This window comes from Orycteropus afer, unplaced genomic scaffold, assembly GCF_000298275.1.
Source record: "Orycteropus afer afer isolate SDZICR_OR568_19922 unplaced genomic scaffold, OryAfe1.0 scaffold00323, whole genome shotgun sequence".
Taxonomy (NCBI): Eukaryota; Metazoa; Chordata; class Mammalia; order Tubulidentata; family Orycteropodidae; genus Orycteropus; species Orycteropus afer.
The window spans coordinates 216,868-234,190 of record NW_006921910.1 but is presented as its reverse complement, the minus strand read 5'-3'; the positions used below and the strand labels follow the sequence as shown (position 1 = coordinate 234,190).

The 17,323-nt window shown below is 45.4% G+C and overlaps 1 protein-coding gene across 1 annotated transcript in view; it reads right to left on the bottom strand.

The window, feature by feature from the left end:
• The window catches only part of CLCN4 (chloride voltage-gated channel 4), a 52,145-nt gene that overhangs the window by 33,993 nt on the left and 829 nt on the right, over positions 1–17,323 (bottom strand). Inside the window, exons 2-7 of the mRNA XM_007951977.2 lie at positions 16,299–16,398; positions 10,972–11,159; positions 8,023–8,145; positions 2,975–3,181; positions 2,791–2,871; positions 883–1,428 (exon numbers count right to left, since the gene is read on the bottom strand). Coding sequence (XP_007950168.2) covers positions 883–1,428; positions 2,791–2,871; positions 2,975–3,181; positions 8,023–8,145; positions 10,972–11,159; positions 16,299–16,398 — 1,245 coding nt within the window. The remainder of the gene's footprint in view (positions 1–882; positions 1,429–2,790; positions 2,872–2,974; positions 3,182–8,022; positions 8,146–10,971; positions 11,160–16,298; positions 16,399–17,323) is intronic.

Here is a 17,323-nt window from a genome sequence, read left to right as displayed (position 1 = left end):
CATTAGGTAGTACACTCCTTGGAGAGATCAATATGGGAGAACAGAAGGGCTGTGTATGCACAGGGAGACAGCTCAGGGGGCAGGAGTGTATGGAGGGAAGGACACAGGGAAGAGGTGGCTATGAGGAGGAAGTGGGAAGGCAGCTGTAGCACTGTGGGAAATTGGAGTCAATGTCATGAGACAAAGTGTACGTGAACTGCTGTATGGAGGATGAATTTGCTCTGTAAAATTTCACCCAAATCACAATAATTAAAAAAAAAAAAGCTGTCCTTTTCACTGGCTTTAATAACAGGAATAATGAAAGCCACCCTGCCCTCCAGAGCTGGCCAAAGCACTCCCTGTCCGCAAAGAATGAGGGCACGGAGCCCCCGTGTGGCACCCAGCCAGGCTTGGCTTGCCTGCCTCCAGTCAGAGAGCTCTGTCGGCGTGTCCTTCTCTCCCGATGCCCTTCCAGGGCCAGTGCTGTTGGGCTCTGTACTTAGCACAGTACCTAGGATGCAGCGGAGGCTCAAGGTGCATCTGCTGATCTGAACCCGGGCTTTTCCCGCCACCTGGCACCACCCAGTTGGCAGGTGAACCCAGATTACCACCTGCCTGGGAATGTGATAAAGCGGCTTCGGTTCCTGCCCCTTCCTCCCACGTGCTGTGGGTCTGAGCAAGCCACTTTAGTTCTCAGAGCCTTCACTGCCTTGCTCATAAAATGGGGTTAAAGTCTCTATTTCATAGGCATGTTGTGACAACTAAAATAAATCAAGGGCCAGGCACAGGAGAAAATTCAAGTAACTGTCAGCTCCTCTTTTCCTCCCATCAATTTCATTTTGGAGAGCAGGCTGCTATGCCCACAAAGGACCCAGGGCCTCCCATCTCCTCCCCTTCACTCACCTTCATGCCAAAAGTGAATATGGTAATGACAATTTTGAAGACAAGTGCCAGGGCCAGCTGCCACATGGCCGTGTATACCCCAACCCCGGCAGGCCGGTCAGGAATGTCATCCACAGGCCTGGTCATGTTGGGGTCGTTGATGTAGTCACAGAGCTGCGAGGACTCCAGGGCACCACAGTCATTGAACAGCTCGGAGATGAGCTCACTGGTGCTCTGGCGTGTGTAGGGGTTGGGGTAGGCAATGATGGCAGTGATGGCGGTGACCACGATGACCTCCAGCACCGGGTACTTCCCCAGCTTGGTGGTTTTGCGCCTCCGGCACCAGGCAATGTTACAACGGATGAAGAGTGTCCCCCACAAGCCCCCAAAGACCCCCAGCAAGATGAAGGGGAAGAGTTCAGCCATGTACCAGGGGGTATGGTACTCCACATAGAAGAGAACAAGGCGGCTGTTGCCAAAGGGGTTGATGGATCGCAGCGTGAAGGCTGCCACCAGGGCTGCGAAAAACGACCTCCACAAGGTCTTCAAGGGAAAGTAGTAACTGACCTAGAGGAACAGATGGAGCGTTAGACTCTGCCTAAAGAAAGCTGTGCTGAGCCCCGGGCCCACTGGTTGGCAGCCACCCAAGACACACTCCAAGACCAAAGGGTGGCTGGAGTCACTTCACCAATCTAGGTTTCCTTCTGACCAAAATGAATCAATAAAAATATTTAAGGGACTCTGTGTCTAGAAGTGGAACAGATATGAATCAAAGTGGGCTTGAGCTATTTTTTTTAAGAGAAATGAAAGTATTTAATCATAATTTTGTTCTGGGCACAAAGACTCTCCCAAAAGCACAAGAGCCTCTGGGCTTGATTCTGTACAGACAACAAAACAGATCAGAATTGGCAAACCACCAACGCTGACCCACCAAATGTTTTCATATGACCCACAAGCTAAGAACGACTTTTATATTCTTAAATGGTTTTTTTTAAAAAAAGAGCAAGAATATCCTGCGACATGTGAAAATTCTATGACATTTACATATCAATGTCCATAAATAAAGCTTTATCGGAACATATCCATGCCCATTCACTTACATATCGTTTACAGCTGCTTTTCACGTGACAATGGCAGAGTTAATGAGTAGTGACAGAAGTGCATGGTCCACCTAAAAGATTCATTATCTGGCCTTTTACAGGAAAAATGTCTGCCAACCCCTGGAATAAATCCATTTGCGTTCCTCAAAACAAAAGTGCTTAACTAAGTTGATTATGAGGCAGAAAGAGAATAATGTAAATCTTCAAAAAAAAAAAAAAAGTCACATTGGCAGTTTTTAAAACAATGCTTAAGAAGAGATATTGAATGGCAGATATTCTTTAATGAATAGCAAGAATCTCACTGAATCCTTCTTGAATCTGGGCCCCCAAGGGTTAGAGTGGAAGACCCCACTGTGCCTATCATCCAAATATTCCTTGCCCCTTAAAACCGTCAATTTCGAAAAGGCAAAACCACCCAAATGTCCATCAATGGAGGAATGGATAAACAAAACACGGTCCATCCGTACAAGTGAGTATTATTCAGCTATAAGGAGAAATGAAGGTCAGCATGGAGGGACCTGGAAAACATGATGCTCAGTGAAATAAGTCAATCACAAAAGGACGGTATTATGTGACCTCACTTATGTAAAATAGCAAGAATGGGCGAACACACAGAGAACAAAGTTTTAGTGGTGAGTGGGGTGGGAGAGGGCAGGGGAAGTCCTTCTTTAGGAAGCACTGAGTTTCTGTTTAGGGTGATGGGTTGCACATGATTCATGTAATTGGCATCACTAAATTGTACACCTGAACAGTGCTGAGTTGGCAAATGTGTTACTAAAAAAAACAGAAAACCGTGAATCCATCCCCCAGCCTCCACAGCCATTCTCACCTCCTCCAGGCTGAAAAGCACACCTCCAATTGGGGCGCCAAAGGCCACAGAGACTCCTGCAGCAGCAGCAGCTGAAAGTACCTACAAGGCAAACCGTTTCATTAAGCCCGAGTCCTTTCCTGAAAAGAACCATGAGCAGGTGGGACAGCCAAGGGGGCTGCTTGTGGAGGCTGAACCGGCTCACCTCACGCCTCTTGCCCTCATTCTTGCTGTACTTGGAGAAAAGGCTGCTGAAGAAGTTGCCACAACAACAGGCCACATGCACCAAGGGCCCTTCCTTGCCAAGGCTCAGGCCGGACGACACAACCAGCACCAGAGTGACGGTCTTGATCAGCAGAGTCCACTTGCCCAGGTAGCCCCTGATAATAAAGCCGCTCAAAATGGTCTTTATCTGAAACAGAAGGTGGAGGAGGAGGAGGTGGGAATCCGCTGCTTCAATGCCATGACCAGAGAAATAACTCATTCCTCAGAAATACATTTTTAAAGCTCAGCTGCACTCAATCGTAGACAGACAAAAAACTAAATCCAGTTACCAAGGGGTCGAGCCTGACTCTTGGGGTCCACGTGTGCGTCAGGGCAGAACTGTGTGCGCTCCGTCGGATTTTCCGTGGCTGACTATCCAGAAGGAGATCACCAGGGCTTTCTTCCAAGATGTCTCTGAGTGGCCTAGAACCCCCAACCTTTCGGTTAGCAGGGAGTGTGTTAAGTGCTTCAGGAGGGGTCTTTTAGTTTTTTTACTTTGCTATGTTGTTGTTGTTGTTGTTGTTGTTGTTACGTGCCGTCGAGTCGGCCCTGACTCATAGCGACCATATAGTTTATATAATAATATATCAACAGAACTTTTATTATATTAATATACAATTTTATGTTTTATTAATGGAAATTCTTAAACGCTCCGATGAGTGGTAAATCTTAATCCTAGAGCACTAAGACATTGTAACAAGGACTGAAGAATTACCAAGATCTCGTTTCATTTACAGCATTTCATTCTGTTCACATGACTCTTTGCTATGTTGAGAAAAGACATATCTTTTAACTGTTAACTTTGGACTATTGAAAGATGCCCAGTATAATGAGATCAAGAGTAAATCAAGCAAAATATCAGTTGAATAGTTTACGTCAGGGGTCAGCAAACTGCAGCCCATGGGCTAAATGTGAGCATTTTCATCTCAGGAGTGATTGGCAGAAATCTGTTTGTTAATTCAAGTAGAGATAAAAACCAAGAGAGAAAGAGTGAATGCGTCTGTATGTGTGTTTTCGGATTCCCAGAATGCAATGACATCCTTCCTGTAAGAACACAGTGTGGTCTTCTGCCACACTTGTGACTTGCTGTGGAGTCAGCCCCAACTCGTGGTGATCCCATGTATGACAGAATGAAATAGTGCCCAATCCTGTGCCGTATTCATAATCATTGGCATGTCTGAGTCCAGTTGGACAATGTTCTGTTTTGATCCATAAGGTTTTTACTGGCTAATTTCAGAAGCATATAGCCAGGCCTTTCCTCCTGGTCTGATTTAGTCTGGAAGCTCCTCTGAAACCTGTCCACCATGGCCAACCCTGCTGGGATTTTGAAACACCAGAGGCACGGCTTTAGCATCACAGCAACATGGAAGTCACCGCAGGATGACCAACTGACACATGAGTGGTGGCTCTAGTGATACAGCCAAAGCCAGATGGTATTTCTTTGCCTTTAACTAACGGTAGACAAATAAGCAGCAGTTAAACTAGTCCTTAACTAGTAGTAGTTAGCCTAACTGGACCTGTGCTCTGGGGATCTCAGGTCCCTTTATTTAAGGGATGTTTTATTACGCCTGCCACAATCCTGCCCTTTTTTTGTTGCCTCGAATAAAATTATCTATAATTTTTTGTCAGTTAGTTAATGTGGATATAGACCCCAGGGCACAGTTGAAAAGCATAATACCATTTAGAAAATTACAAGCATCTAAATTACCTGAGTCTTTGCCAGCCGTGACATGTGGTGAATGGAACAATGTAATAGGTATTTTGTAATTCTCTAAAATGATTTTATAAAATTGTCATGATCAAATTAGGGGCTGGGAAGCCAAAGCCGTTCCCAGTAGATGCCAAAATCCAATCACTTGCTTTAATTTGAATTAATAGAGACTGGCCCAGCAGGGCTTTAACTAGATGCGCTGCAGCAGATTTGTGACTTTGTGGGTGTTAACTTTCAAACCAGAATCTTCTCTGAGAAGTAGAATATTTGTTAGAATGTTCCAAGAGGACATGATTTCTTCCACAGTTGACAGTGGTCCCCTGATAACACAAACACAAGGAGAAAGGAGGACACCGTTGCCCAGTTCAGCTCCAAATTCCCAAGTCCAAGGGACTATGACTGTTCACTTTTAAATGTGCTTTATCTGTAGAAGCACTGTGCAAACTGGGAAAGACCAGTGCTTTAGCTTTGCCCAGGCATCATTTTTCTGTCCTCTTCAACTCTTTCTCCTCCCCATGAGGGAAAGGACCTCAGAGATGAGGAGGGTCTGATTTTTCCAGTACCTCCCTTCCCTCTGTGGAGTTCTCTGCCAACAGAACTGCTCACGTGCAAACGTACAGCTGGAGGAAAAGAACCTCAATAGTGCTTTGCTTTTAGCTGTGGGATTCAGGCTAATCCTTCTATCTTCCATCTTTTCTTGGTGGGTTTTTCTTTTTGATAGCGTGTCTGATGCCGTATAACCAAATGCAATGATAGGTGGATGCCAGTCTTGCACGACTTCCCAGGTGACTCTTTGCATATTTGGTCTTCAATCTTTTAGTGTAGGTACCTCGTCACACTCTCCTTTTGGTTTTGATTACCAATCTCCTTTCTATCTTAGATCTGCCTTTATCCCAGTGGCAAGGTTCCATGCTAAACATTTCATTTCAAAGATGCCTATGCAAGAGTTCCTGATGAGCATAATCAAGTGTTCAGGAATTCCCATTCTTCTCAATGTTACCCATAATTTGTTAAGATCCACACAATCAAGTGCTTTTGCATAGTCAATAAAACACAAGGAAATATCTTTCTGGTATTCTTTGCCTTCAGCCAAGAGCCATCTGACATCAGCAATGATATCCCTTGTTCCACGTCCTCTTCTGAATCCAGCTTGCATTTCTGGAATTCTCTGTTAATATACAGCTGCAACTGTTTTTGAATTATCTTTAGGAAGATTTTACGTGTGATATTAATGATATTGTTTGATAACTTCCATATTCTGTGGGATCACTTTTCTTTGGAATGGGTACAAATGTGGATCTCTTCCAGTCAGTTGGCCAGGTAGCTGTCTTCCAAATCTCTTGGCATAACTGAGTGAGTGCCTCTGGTATGACATTCCGATTTACCAAGATCCAGGCAAGTGTTCTTTTCTTTACTAAGCATCACTTCCTAACTTTAAGAATATGCTTTCCATTTTCTCAAAAAAAAAAAAAAAAAAAAAAAAAAATTCCATAGTGTCATTTGCTCAGCTGGTTGTCCAGTATTTCAATTCGGTATTTTTTCAACAACATGGTGGCTTTGCCTAAGTTTTGCTAATTTCTCCATTAGCAGTTCATTTTAGCTACGTAACAAACCACCCCAAAATGGAGTGGCTTAAAACAATGACTACAGTTAAGTCTCATTATTTGTGATAGTTATGTTCCAGAAAGTTCCCTGAAATACCAAACCAGCCTTGTTCAACCTCAGCTGGGAATTTTTTGCTGCTCTGTATGTGCACATATCTGTGAATGACTGTATTTGTAATAAACAGGTAAACTGAAGAATACGGGATCCATGGATAATGAGGATTAACTGTATGTGTTTAGCTCTCATGATTCTGTGAGTTAGCAGTTCAGCCCAGGACCAGCTAGGTTGGTGGTCCTTCCAGTTTGGGCCAGGCTTGGTTGTTCTTGCCTGGGCTTGCTGACACACCTGGAAATCATGGATATGGCTGGAATGACTGGGGCCTCTCTTCCATGGGATCACTCATCCTCCAGCAGGCTAGCCTAGGCTTCTTCACAAGGTGGTCTCAGGTTCCAAGAGCAGCAAGAGAACAAGCCGCAATGCATGGGAGATTTTCCAGTCCCACTGGCCAAAGCCTTTCACACGGGTGAGCCCAGACAAGTGTTGGAGAGCTCCCCACCAAGGGCTGGGCACCAGGAACAGGTAGCCAAGGAGTCTGGGTTGCATCTACACACTCACACTGAGCTTTTCCACAGCCTCAGGGCATTTCTGGAGTGCCCACGTGAGGGGGAACCACACTTCATCCATGATGGAGAGCATATGAGAATGTCAACAATTATTTCTGACTACAATGCTCCCTGTCTGGGCTATTTGGGAGTTTGCTCAATTACCGTCATTCCACCCAGCAGATCCTCCCAGGTTGGAAGTTGGGTTTCAGGCATTCTCCTCGATTGGTGAGGTTACTTCCTTCATACTTTGGCTCCGTGAAAGTGCTGAAAACCAGTTATGAGAACTCAAACTGCACAGGGCGACGTCCACAGGGCATGCACTGTATGGGGAAGTCCATGTTTTCAAGGTTGGTTGCTATTACCTTGTTACTATAAGAGCAAAACGTGGCAAGGGAGCAGAATCTCAGGAAACTTTCTCCACAACCAACCCACCCCCCACCGTCAACCCGACCCCATCTTTCTTCACATGACATCCCAGCTGCACTGACAAGTTACCCCTGAGCCACTTGATGTGTGTGGTTAATGAACTCTGATTCCACAGGCTTTAAGACTCAAGCGTGACTTGCAAAAACAATGCTTTCATCTTCTGAGAAGTGGCAGAGCACAGCGGTTAAGAATCTAAAGTTCAACTCCCAGCGTACTGGCTTGGTGACCCTGGGCAGGTGACTTAACCTCTCTGGGCTTCAGTTACCTCATCTAGTGAGGAATAATAATAGTAGCGACCTCATGGGCTCACTGTGAGGAGGAAATGAGTTAGGAAACGTCAAATGATGTCCCTAGGCGGTACAACCGGTGAACGGGATCCACTGCTAACCGAAAGGTTAGAGGTTTGAGTCCACCTAGAGGTAACTCAGAAGAAAGGCCTGGCAAATCGGCTTCTGAAAACCCAGCCATGGAAAACCTTATGGGGCCCAGCTCTCCTCTGATGCACCTGGAGTCAGCAGGCGTCAGAATCCACAGCAGCTGCTTTGGTTTGGCTTTTCTATGTTGAATGCTTGGGGCTGTGCTTCTAGAGAAGAGCTCTAAATGTTCTTCTTATTGGTATAAAAGGCATGCAGCCACACTCACCTCTGGTATACCAGAGCCACAGGCATAGGGTGCAAATACCCGTACCAGGGAGACAGCCAGAAACGCAAAGAGCAACGCCCACAGGATGTACATTAAGTAATTCAGAATGTAAGCACTGGCACCCTACACAAGAGACACAAAACAAGAAGAGAACATGAGCCCTCTCAGAGCTGCGCGATACACGCAGCCAGCCCTGCCCCTCCGTGGTGAGAGCAGCCGCCTCAACAGGACTGGGCAGGTTCTGTGCCCTCCAGAGAACCAGAAAGGCTGCTGGTGGCTTTATCAGCTGTTGCTATTGCTACAGGCAGCACACACAAACACAGCGCCTGGTGTTTCTCCAGGAGCTGTTTACACAACCCTTCCGAGGGCGAAATCTCAGCAGCAAGGGAAACCACGCATAATACTGGATTTTAATCGCCCCTTACACAAGAGTGCATGAAAGGTGAGATGCAGAAAGGCTGCCTTTCAGATCCTGGAGAATTTGTTTTGTCTCGTCTGCGGTGGATGGGGCTCTCATAGCTTTCATTAAATCCACATCCCTGCCACAGCAGGCACCGCCAATGATGACGTGTTGGAACTGTATTTTAGAGTGCTGCCACTCAGAGTGGGGTCCAGGGACCCACAGCCTCCACATCACCTGGGAGCTTGTGAGAGATGCCAATTCTCAGCCCCAGCCCCTGCAGAATCAGGAACTGTGGAGTAGGGGTCTGGAAACCTGAGTTTACACGAATGAGCCCTCCGGAGGACGGTGATGCAGGTAGCATTTGAGAGGCACTATTAGAGTGACAAAATGCCATCATCTCCTTCAGAATAAGTCAGTGCAACATTTATCCCAAATTATCTGCTGTGTGCAGAATGTGTTCTGGACTGAACTCACACTCCGTGGTCTCCAAGGCCAAGGACCTGGTCTGTGGGGTGGGGAGAGACCATGCTTCTCTGGGCCTCAGCTTCTTTTGCTGCCATCTGGACGGCTCAGTGAGGGAGGAGGAAGGAGAGGTCACGTACAAGGCAGGCCATGGCCACATGTGTGTGCCTGTGAAAAGGAACGAGCCCCGTCCTGGGGACTTCTCTGGCCTTGCCAAGCACATATATTCACACCCTACGTGTTGAGAAATCGGACTGAGGGATAGCTTTCACCCACTTCAAAATGGACTTTTTTTGGAAACTAAAAATAACTTCTCACGCTTGCTAACAGTAATTCTTTGAACCGGAGTATAAATCTTAAAAACAGCTGAAAAGATGGACAGCCATATTGCCGCAAAACACAGCTTGCTAGGAGGAGGGAAGAAAGAAAACATGGCGCCCGGCCAATCTTGCCTGCCCACTCCCATCAACCCGAGGAGAGAATTTATTTTTGGAAGTAATGGAGAGCACTGAGAACGTGTGAGATTTCAAGATCCCTGTCTACTTCAGAGATTTGAAGGAATTAATTTTCAATTCCACCGAGAAAGAGGTTTAGCAAAATGGCAGAGGGCATTCCAAATGTCTTCAGCTGTGGTTAAGTCAATGGGGGGGGGGTAGGGAATGGAGGAGGGAGATGTGGTAATAGTCAATGTATCTCCCAAGAATAGTTCTACCAGCAACAGTCCTCACATCACCCCTAATATGAATCTTGGCAACCTACCTCCCCCTCACCTGGGTTTCTGATTGCCCAATGGTGTATAGGCACTATGGTAGCAAGTGGATTTAATTAGAAGTTACCTGCTTCCTGAGCTAAGATTTTTATAAAGATCTGAAGCTTTAAGGTCTATGAAGGCAAGGATCCAGTCTGTGGTTAAGCACCATATCCTCCGTGCCTGGGACTTTCTCACCATAGAAGGCCCAGAAACATCTTTAATGCACTCATAACATGCATTGAAAGGTGATAACCTAAACCACAATGAGATACCACTTCATACCTACTAGGATGGCTATAATTAAAAAAAACAGATAATAGTAAGTGTTGGCAAGGATGTAGAGCAACCAGAATCCTCATCCATTGCTGATAGAAAGGCAAAATGGTACAGCTGCTGTGGAAAACAGTCTGGCAGTTCCTTAAAAGACTAAATATACAGTTACCATATGACCCAGCAAATCCACTCCTTGTATATATCCAAGAGAAATGAAAATATACATCTAACAAAAACATGTACACAGATGTTAAAAGCAGCATTATTCATAATAGTAAAAAAATGCATAAACTGATGAATAGATAAACAAAATGTGATATAATCATACAACAGAATAAGTATTTGGCCATTAAAAGGAATGAAGTGTCGATACATGCTACAACACGGATGAACCTTGAAAGCATTACGCTGGTGAAAGAAGCCAGACATAAAAGGCCACATGTTGTATTATTCCCCTTATATGAAATTTTCAAAATAAGCAAATCCATAGAGTCAGAAGGTAGATTAGTGGTTGCCTGGGGATGGGGGATGGAGGAAAATGGGGAGTGGCTGCTAATGGGTATGAGGATTTCTTTTTGGGGTGACAAAAATGTTCTCAGATAATAGGGATGGTTGCACAACCCTATGAATACACTAAAAACCAATGAACCGTACACTTTAAATGGGTGAATTGTATGCATGTAAATTATATCTCAATAGAGCTTTTTTAAAAGAATGAAGACCAATTATCTCCTCAATTGAAAGACATAAAAATCAGTCCTACTACCTCAGCATGATCAAGAAACTATCCTCAGTAAGAAAAATAAAGCCAAACACAAGGCTTTAAAAACACGTACATGTACATGTGTAAACGTGAAACAATGGGGATGGGTTTTCCAACTGAAGTTTCAGTGGCTGCATTAGAGCTAGAGAAAAACAAGTCACATTAGTAGTAAGCCATGGACAAGTCTGAGAACAGACACTTGTAGGTGAAATCACAGACATTTGGAAAGCGCCTAAAGGTGCTCCACAGCACGTGTGGAATGGTGGTTCCCGGCTGTGACCCTGCCCAGACACCCACCTCTGACTGATTTACCAGCAGCTCTGACCATTTTTGCCACAGGGGACACTTGTCCCTGTCCTCAAAAGTGGTCTCGTTGGAAGTCCAGCAGCACTGTTCATGGCTGTACCAGAAGGCCGACAGGCAGACACCCTCCTTCAGGTCTGTCATCCAGTCGACAGCAAGGTCAATGACCCCAGCCAAAGTACCTAGAAGAAGGAGCACAGGCCACTCAGAGGAGCCACTCCACGTGCTGGGAACACGCAATACCAGGCCGACACGGGAGCAAGTCGGCAAAGATGTCCAGAAAAGCCCACCATGGGGCCGCCACTCACCTAGGACACCTCCTGATTCATCTTTAAGCCACGTTAACATCCATAGTGTAGGCAAGGTAGTGGATAGGCCAGCGAGGGATACAAAGGCCAATAGTACACAGGCCTCGAGTGGCTCAAAGGCAGGTTGGAGAGAGAGATACACAGCTCTACACTCTTGTCAGAAACCACCGGGGCCGAGTGGCTTTCAGAACTCATTCCTTTTCAGATTTTGTAAATAGGTTACGTACACCAATAAATGACATAACCCCCTCAGAGGTTCTGAGGAAGGATCTCCAACAAAGTGGAGGTATGACAACTATAAAAGCTTCATATCATTTAAGGTTTTGGCAACAAAACTTGGGAAACTAAACTTGGGAAAATCCTTGTTTACTAGAACTTTCCAGAAATTTTCTGAACTACAGATAAGGGTCTGTGGATCTGCAAGTAACTGCCTTAAAGGCAAAACAGAAGTAGGATAAATAGTGTGCAGTGGGCCACAAAAGGCTTGGGTCTTTTTCCAGGATAATGCATTCCAGCCTTTTACAAAGAGAAGGAATACTTTCAGGATACTTAATTTCACAAAGTTTCACTGGTCCTCATTATACTACCAATTCCCCACTCACATCACCCTCCAACGCACCCACATACCCACAAGGGTGCTCACCCCTTCTTCCTCCTGTCAGAAAAAGCTGCCCATGGCATTTCTAGGGCCCATCCCCCACTGCTGCTTTGGCCCAATCCCTCTGTCAGCCTAGTTCTAACAGCTCCTCCTTCCTTATCCTGGATCTCCCCTGTGAAGTCTTTTTCCTGTCAGCATTTAAACACACCCTCATCACTCCCGAAGGAGCTCCGTTACATACTGCTTAAAGTATTCAGCTGCTAACCAAAAGGTCAGCAGTTCAAACCTAACAGCTGCTCAGCTCCGTGGGAGAAAGATGAGGCAGTCTGCTTCTGCAAAGATTTACAGCCTTGGAAACCCTATGGGGAAGTTCTACTCTGTCCTAAAGGGTCACCGTAAGTTGCAATTGACTCCATAGCAGTGGGTTTGGTTTTTTGGTTTTCTCACCACTCCCATCTTAGAAACAGTCTTTTGAAATACTCTCTTGGTCTCATGCTGCCCTCCAGGTACCATCCTCTCTCTTCCTTCACAAATCTGAAAGCCTGCCTGGCCACATTGTGGAGAACTCACTGAATTGGGACAAGACTGATGGTAAGGAGGCCAGAGAGAAGGTTCTGGCAGCTTTCAGGCCAGAAGGGATTCCAACATAGTGGTCTGAAGGGCCAAAGCTCTTGTGGAGGAGGGAAGTACAGCAGTAAGCAACAGAAATCCAAGGAAAAATCAGAATTGCCACACCATATGAGTCGGGGCCGACTCGACAGCACATAACAACCACAACAACAACAACAATGATGGCCTGGAAGGGGAGCATGGCCGGTTGTCATATGGGCAAGTGTCTGGATGGCGGGGCAGTTCTCTCAGCTGGGTGGATGACCGACTATTCAGTCAAGAGCTGGGTGTGGTGAGTGTGAGTGGCACCATCTAGTGGATTCAAAAGGCAACAGACCAGGCGTCCATCCCCCATTCCCTCTCAGTGGCACTGACTTTCTGGGACAATGTGAACATTTCATGAAGGAAGGCATCATCAAATGGAAGATGACATTTGAACAAAGATCCGAGGAAAGTGAAAGAGGAGGAGTCCAGCAGATATGCAGGAGAACGACCCATGATGCCTCAAATGCGACAGGGCCTGCTCTTTCATTTCTTTATCCTATTGCACCACCTGCTGTCTTCACTGCGGAGTCTAGAGCTGACTGAGCTGTTGGCCTTGGCTGTTTTGTGGTGCAATAGTGACACCTAGTGGTAGTTTCCTAGTAAACACCCTGCAGGAGATGATTCTGGGTCCCCGTTTGGGGAATCAAAATATAATGGCCAAAGTCGCACTGTCAGGGTGACAAGCCACGTAATGGAACCACTGGCTCCTGTCCCTGGGGAAAGGGGAAATGAATGGGGTGCAGATCCCCAATTCTTTTAAGGTACATCCAGGCTAAAAGAACACTTCAGAGGTCCCAGATAGAGTCGGAGAAAATGTGGAATAAAACTCAAAATTAAAAAAAAAAAGACCAGGCTTAGTGGTCTGATGAAGACTAGTGGAACCCTCAAGAATATGGCCCTCAGACATCCTTTCAGCTAGGAACTGAACTTAACCCCCGTGACTCAACTTACAACCAAATGACAGGCCTATAATGTGAACAGTACTATCAGGAGGGTATGCACTCATTACAACAATCAAGCATATGAGATCTAGAGGACAGATTTTGCCCAAGGATAGAGCTAGGAAGGCAAGAGGGGATGGGAAGGAAGGACCAAGGGAAGGAAAGGGAAGGGTGCAAAGAGGAAGTGGGAAGAATGCTGTTAGTGTGGGGACTTCAGTCAATTCACAAAACCAAATATGTATGGGTGGTTGAATGAAAAAACAATTTGCTCTGTAAACTTTCATCCAAATCACAATTTAAAAAAAAAGAAGGAGAAGAAGAACACTTGGGGAAAATGAGGAGTTATGGCTTAACTGGGGACACTTTCTGTTTGAGGTGAAAAAAAAAGTTTTAGAAATGAGTAATGGTGCTGCTTGCACAACACGCTGAATGTAATTACTGTCACTGAATTCTACACTCCAGAAAGGGTTAAAGTGTATATTTTACCACAATAAAAATAAATAAGCCCCAAACCACGTTGACCCTCTTTGCTTTCAATATCATCCCATTCTTGTCTCCATCCATGTACTCCTTCACTGCTATGTCCATGGACTGTCCTTTCTCCAATGGTCCCACCTCGGCTGCACATCAGAATTCCCTGGAAGGGAGCATTTTACAGCCCCCAAGGTCAGGCCATCTCCCCAGCTGCTGTTTAACTGGCCTTCTGTGGAGCCAACCCCAGTATAGCCTTATATATACATACATATAAATTCCCCAAGTGATTCCTCCTGAAAGAACTGACAGAAATGTGGCTGAGATTGAAGCCGGCTGGTCAAAGTCAAGGTTTGCTCTGGAGAGGCCAATCAGGCTCTGAGATGTAAAGTCCATGAACGGCCACACAATACAGTCCAGGTTTCTTCATTTCACCTATTTCTTCCTCCTTCCTGAGAGCCAGGGATAGTGATACATTAAGATTCAGTAACTGAAAAAAGACCCCAAACCCACTGCCACCAAGTCAATTCCAACTCACACCGACCCTACAGGACAGAGCAGAACTGCTCCATAGGATTTCCAAGGCTGTGTCATCTTTATGGAAGCAGATTGCCACATCTTTCTCCTGCAGAGCAGCTGGCAGGTTCAAACCACCAACTTTTTGGTTAGCAGCCAAGCACTTAACTGCTGTGTACAAGGGTGCCTTAAGATTTAATAAATCTATTCTAAATAAGGACATCAAAATGTACAGCACACTCCCATCCTGTCTACCTTCATATGTCTTCAGACACAGTCAAGCAAAATGAGTGATGAAACGTCATGTATCTATGAAGTCTAGTCCTCCTCTCCCATGATTGCCATCATATACTGGGAAATCCACCAGGAAAGAGGGCAGACTCAGAGAAATGGATGGTGGGAAGCGTTGGCTCTTTATGACAAGCAAAAGGGGAAAGAGCCCTTCCCCAGCCACCAAGCCCTCCAACAACTGTAAATAGGATAAACCAAAGATCACCCAGAAATCTCAACCCTCCATAATCATGAAATTCACATCTGTGCCCCATCAGTGCAGGCCTTCCTACAGTACTTACTGTATCCTGCCTGATTGACAATGAAACCCCTAATCAACTCTCCAACTGGAATTACTATGCTGTTATATTTAAGAGTTTTTCTTAAGGGCATCTCTTTAGCATGCTTGTATGTATTATTCTTGAAGATTAACCTTCATATCATCCTGAAAGGATGTAAGTTTCAAGAAACAATCTGCCTGAAAAGCTCCTATGTTTTGATATTGAAAGGGCAGATTTCCCATCATATTTCTATCCATTCATTCTGGAAACATCTACTATTGCTCTTAAATACCATGTTGGGATTATAAAAACAAAAGATGCACAGTTTCTGAGACTCGGAACAATGTACTGGGTGGAGAGACCTCCCCTGGGACTCCCTCAGACCCTGTGGGTATCCAGCACCATTCTGAGTTATCTTAGGTTATGATTCATTCTAGAATCTGCCGGTATTAGAAAAGCCACTGGTGACACAATATTTCCCATATTGTCTTACCTTCTACATAAACAAGTACTACCCAATGTAAAATGTGTACTTTCAATGAAATCCAGTATGGTGAGAAACCCTTGTACTGGGTGGAGAGGCCCTGACATCTCTATAATTATAGCTCTCCATGTGTCCAAGCATGGGGCCATGTCACAGGCTCATCTTATGGATGAGATATTAAATATGTGGGCATGTATTTTTTTTTCTTTTTTTTTATTGTGATTTGGGTGAAGATTTACAGAGCAAATTCACTTTCCACACAGCAGTTCACATATACTTTGTCTCATGTCATTGACCACAGTTTTCCAAAATGCAACAGCTTCCCTCCCACTTCCTCCCCATAGTTACCTCTTCCCAGTGTCCATCTCTCCACACACTCCTGCCCCCTCTCCCTATGCATAAGCAGCCCTTCTTTCTCCCATGATTGTTCTCTCCAAAGCGTGTATCTACTTGAGGTAAACGTTTAACTCACATGCCTGTACTTTGTTTGGCTGGAAACCACAGGTGTGGGTTCAATTCCAGACCTGAAGGGCAGCTAGGGGCCATAGTCTCGGTGGTTCCACCAGGCTCTATCGGACCAGCAAACCTGGTCCTCACCTTTTTTTTTTTTTCCTCCAAATGATTTTGAGTTTTGTTCCAATGGGCATGCATTTTGCTGTGAGGTATATCAAGTAACAAAGCCCTTGGACGGGGTAAAAGAGAAAAACTACATTCTGGATTTCATCGCTGTCAGTTGGTGCTTTGGGGTTTGGCACACCCAGCGTGGGCCATGGGAGTACTGTGTACCATACCACGTACCTGCCAGCAAGCCAATAAGCAGCATCACAACCCATCCTGACCAGGCATCCAGCAAACTCTTGATGAACTCCCACACGGACTCCTTGCTTTTGCTGGTTATCTGGAAACGAAGCAGACATAGTAGTTGATCTGGACACATTTTCCGATCCATGCTTCCTTGTCTGAAACAGTTTCCTCTTTCTCCATCCACACTTCGCTATCAGAAGTGCCCTCAGTCAGACCTTCTTCCTCTTTCTCCCGAAATGAAAACACAGTTCCTGGCTCTCCCTTTGCATCTTTATTGTATTCTGTGGCCTTCGGATAAAGCACAAACTCCTCCCCAAGACCTACCTGGGCATTCCCAATGTGGCCCCATCTTCCAGGCCTCCAGGTTCACCTCTACTCCTCTCTTCCATAAATTCCCACCAGATCCTCAAAACCCTATGACACTGCCCCAGTGCACCGTGTTCTTTCATAACTCTGTGACTTAAACAGGACCACTCTTGAAGTCTACAATCCTTTCCCCTTTCTCGGCCTAATAAATTCTTAGACATCCTTCAAGCCCCAACTAAAATGTCACCTTCTACTCACTCCTCCTATGGGATCCCTAGCACTGGATACACAACATATTGATTGTCAACTAGAACTCAGGTTTGGGAATCTGTGCTTTCACACGCACATAATTTCATTTAATCTCCAGGTATGATGATTTCTACCTTTATAGGTGAGAAAATGAGGGCCAGAAATGGCACTCCCAAAGTTGTCCAGTCTGAAGGGGTTATGGGCAGGACATGGCCCCAGAGTTTTCTAGTTCCAGAGTTCCCTCCTTGACTTTCACACCACCTTCCCTCTTTATCAGATGGCCTCCCACCCAGAGCACCTGGTACCATTTATATCTCTTCTTCTCCCACTAGCCCTTCTCCTCTTTAGAACCTAGCCCAGGACAGCACATAAACCTACACCTTCCAGGGATCTCTGGAGGAGATCCTGGATAGAGAGGGAGAACAATGTGGAACAAAACTCAAAATCATGTGGGGAAAAAAAAA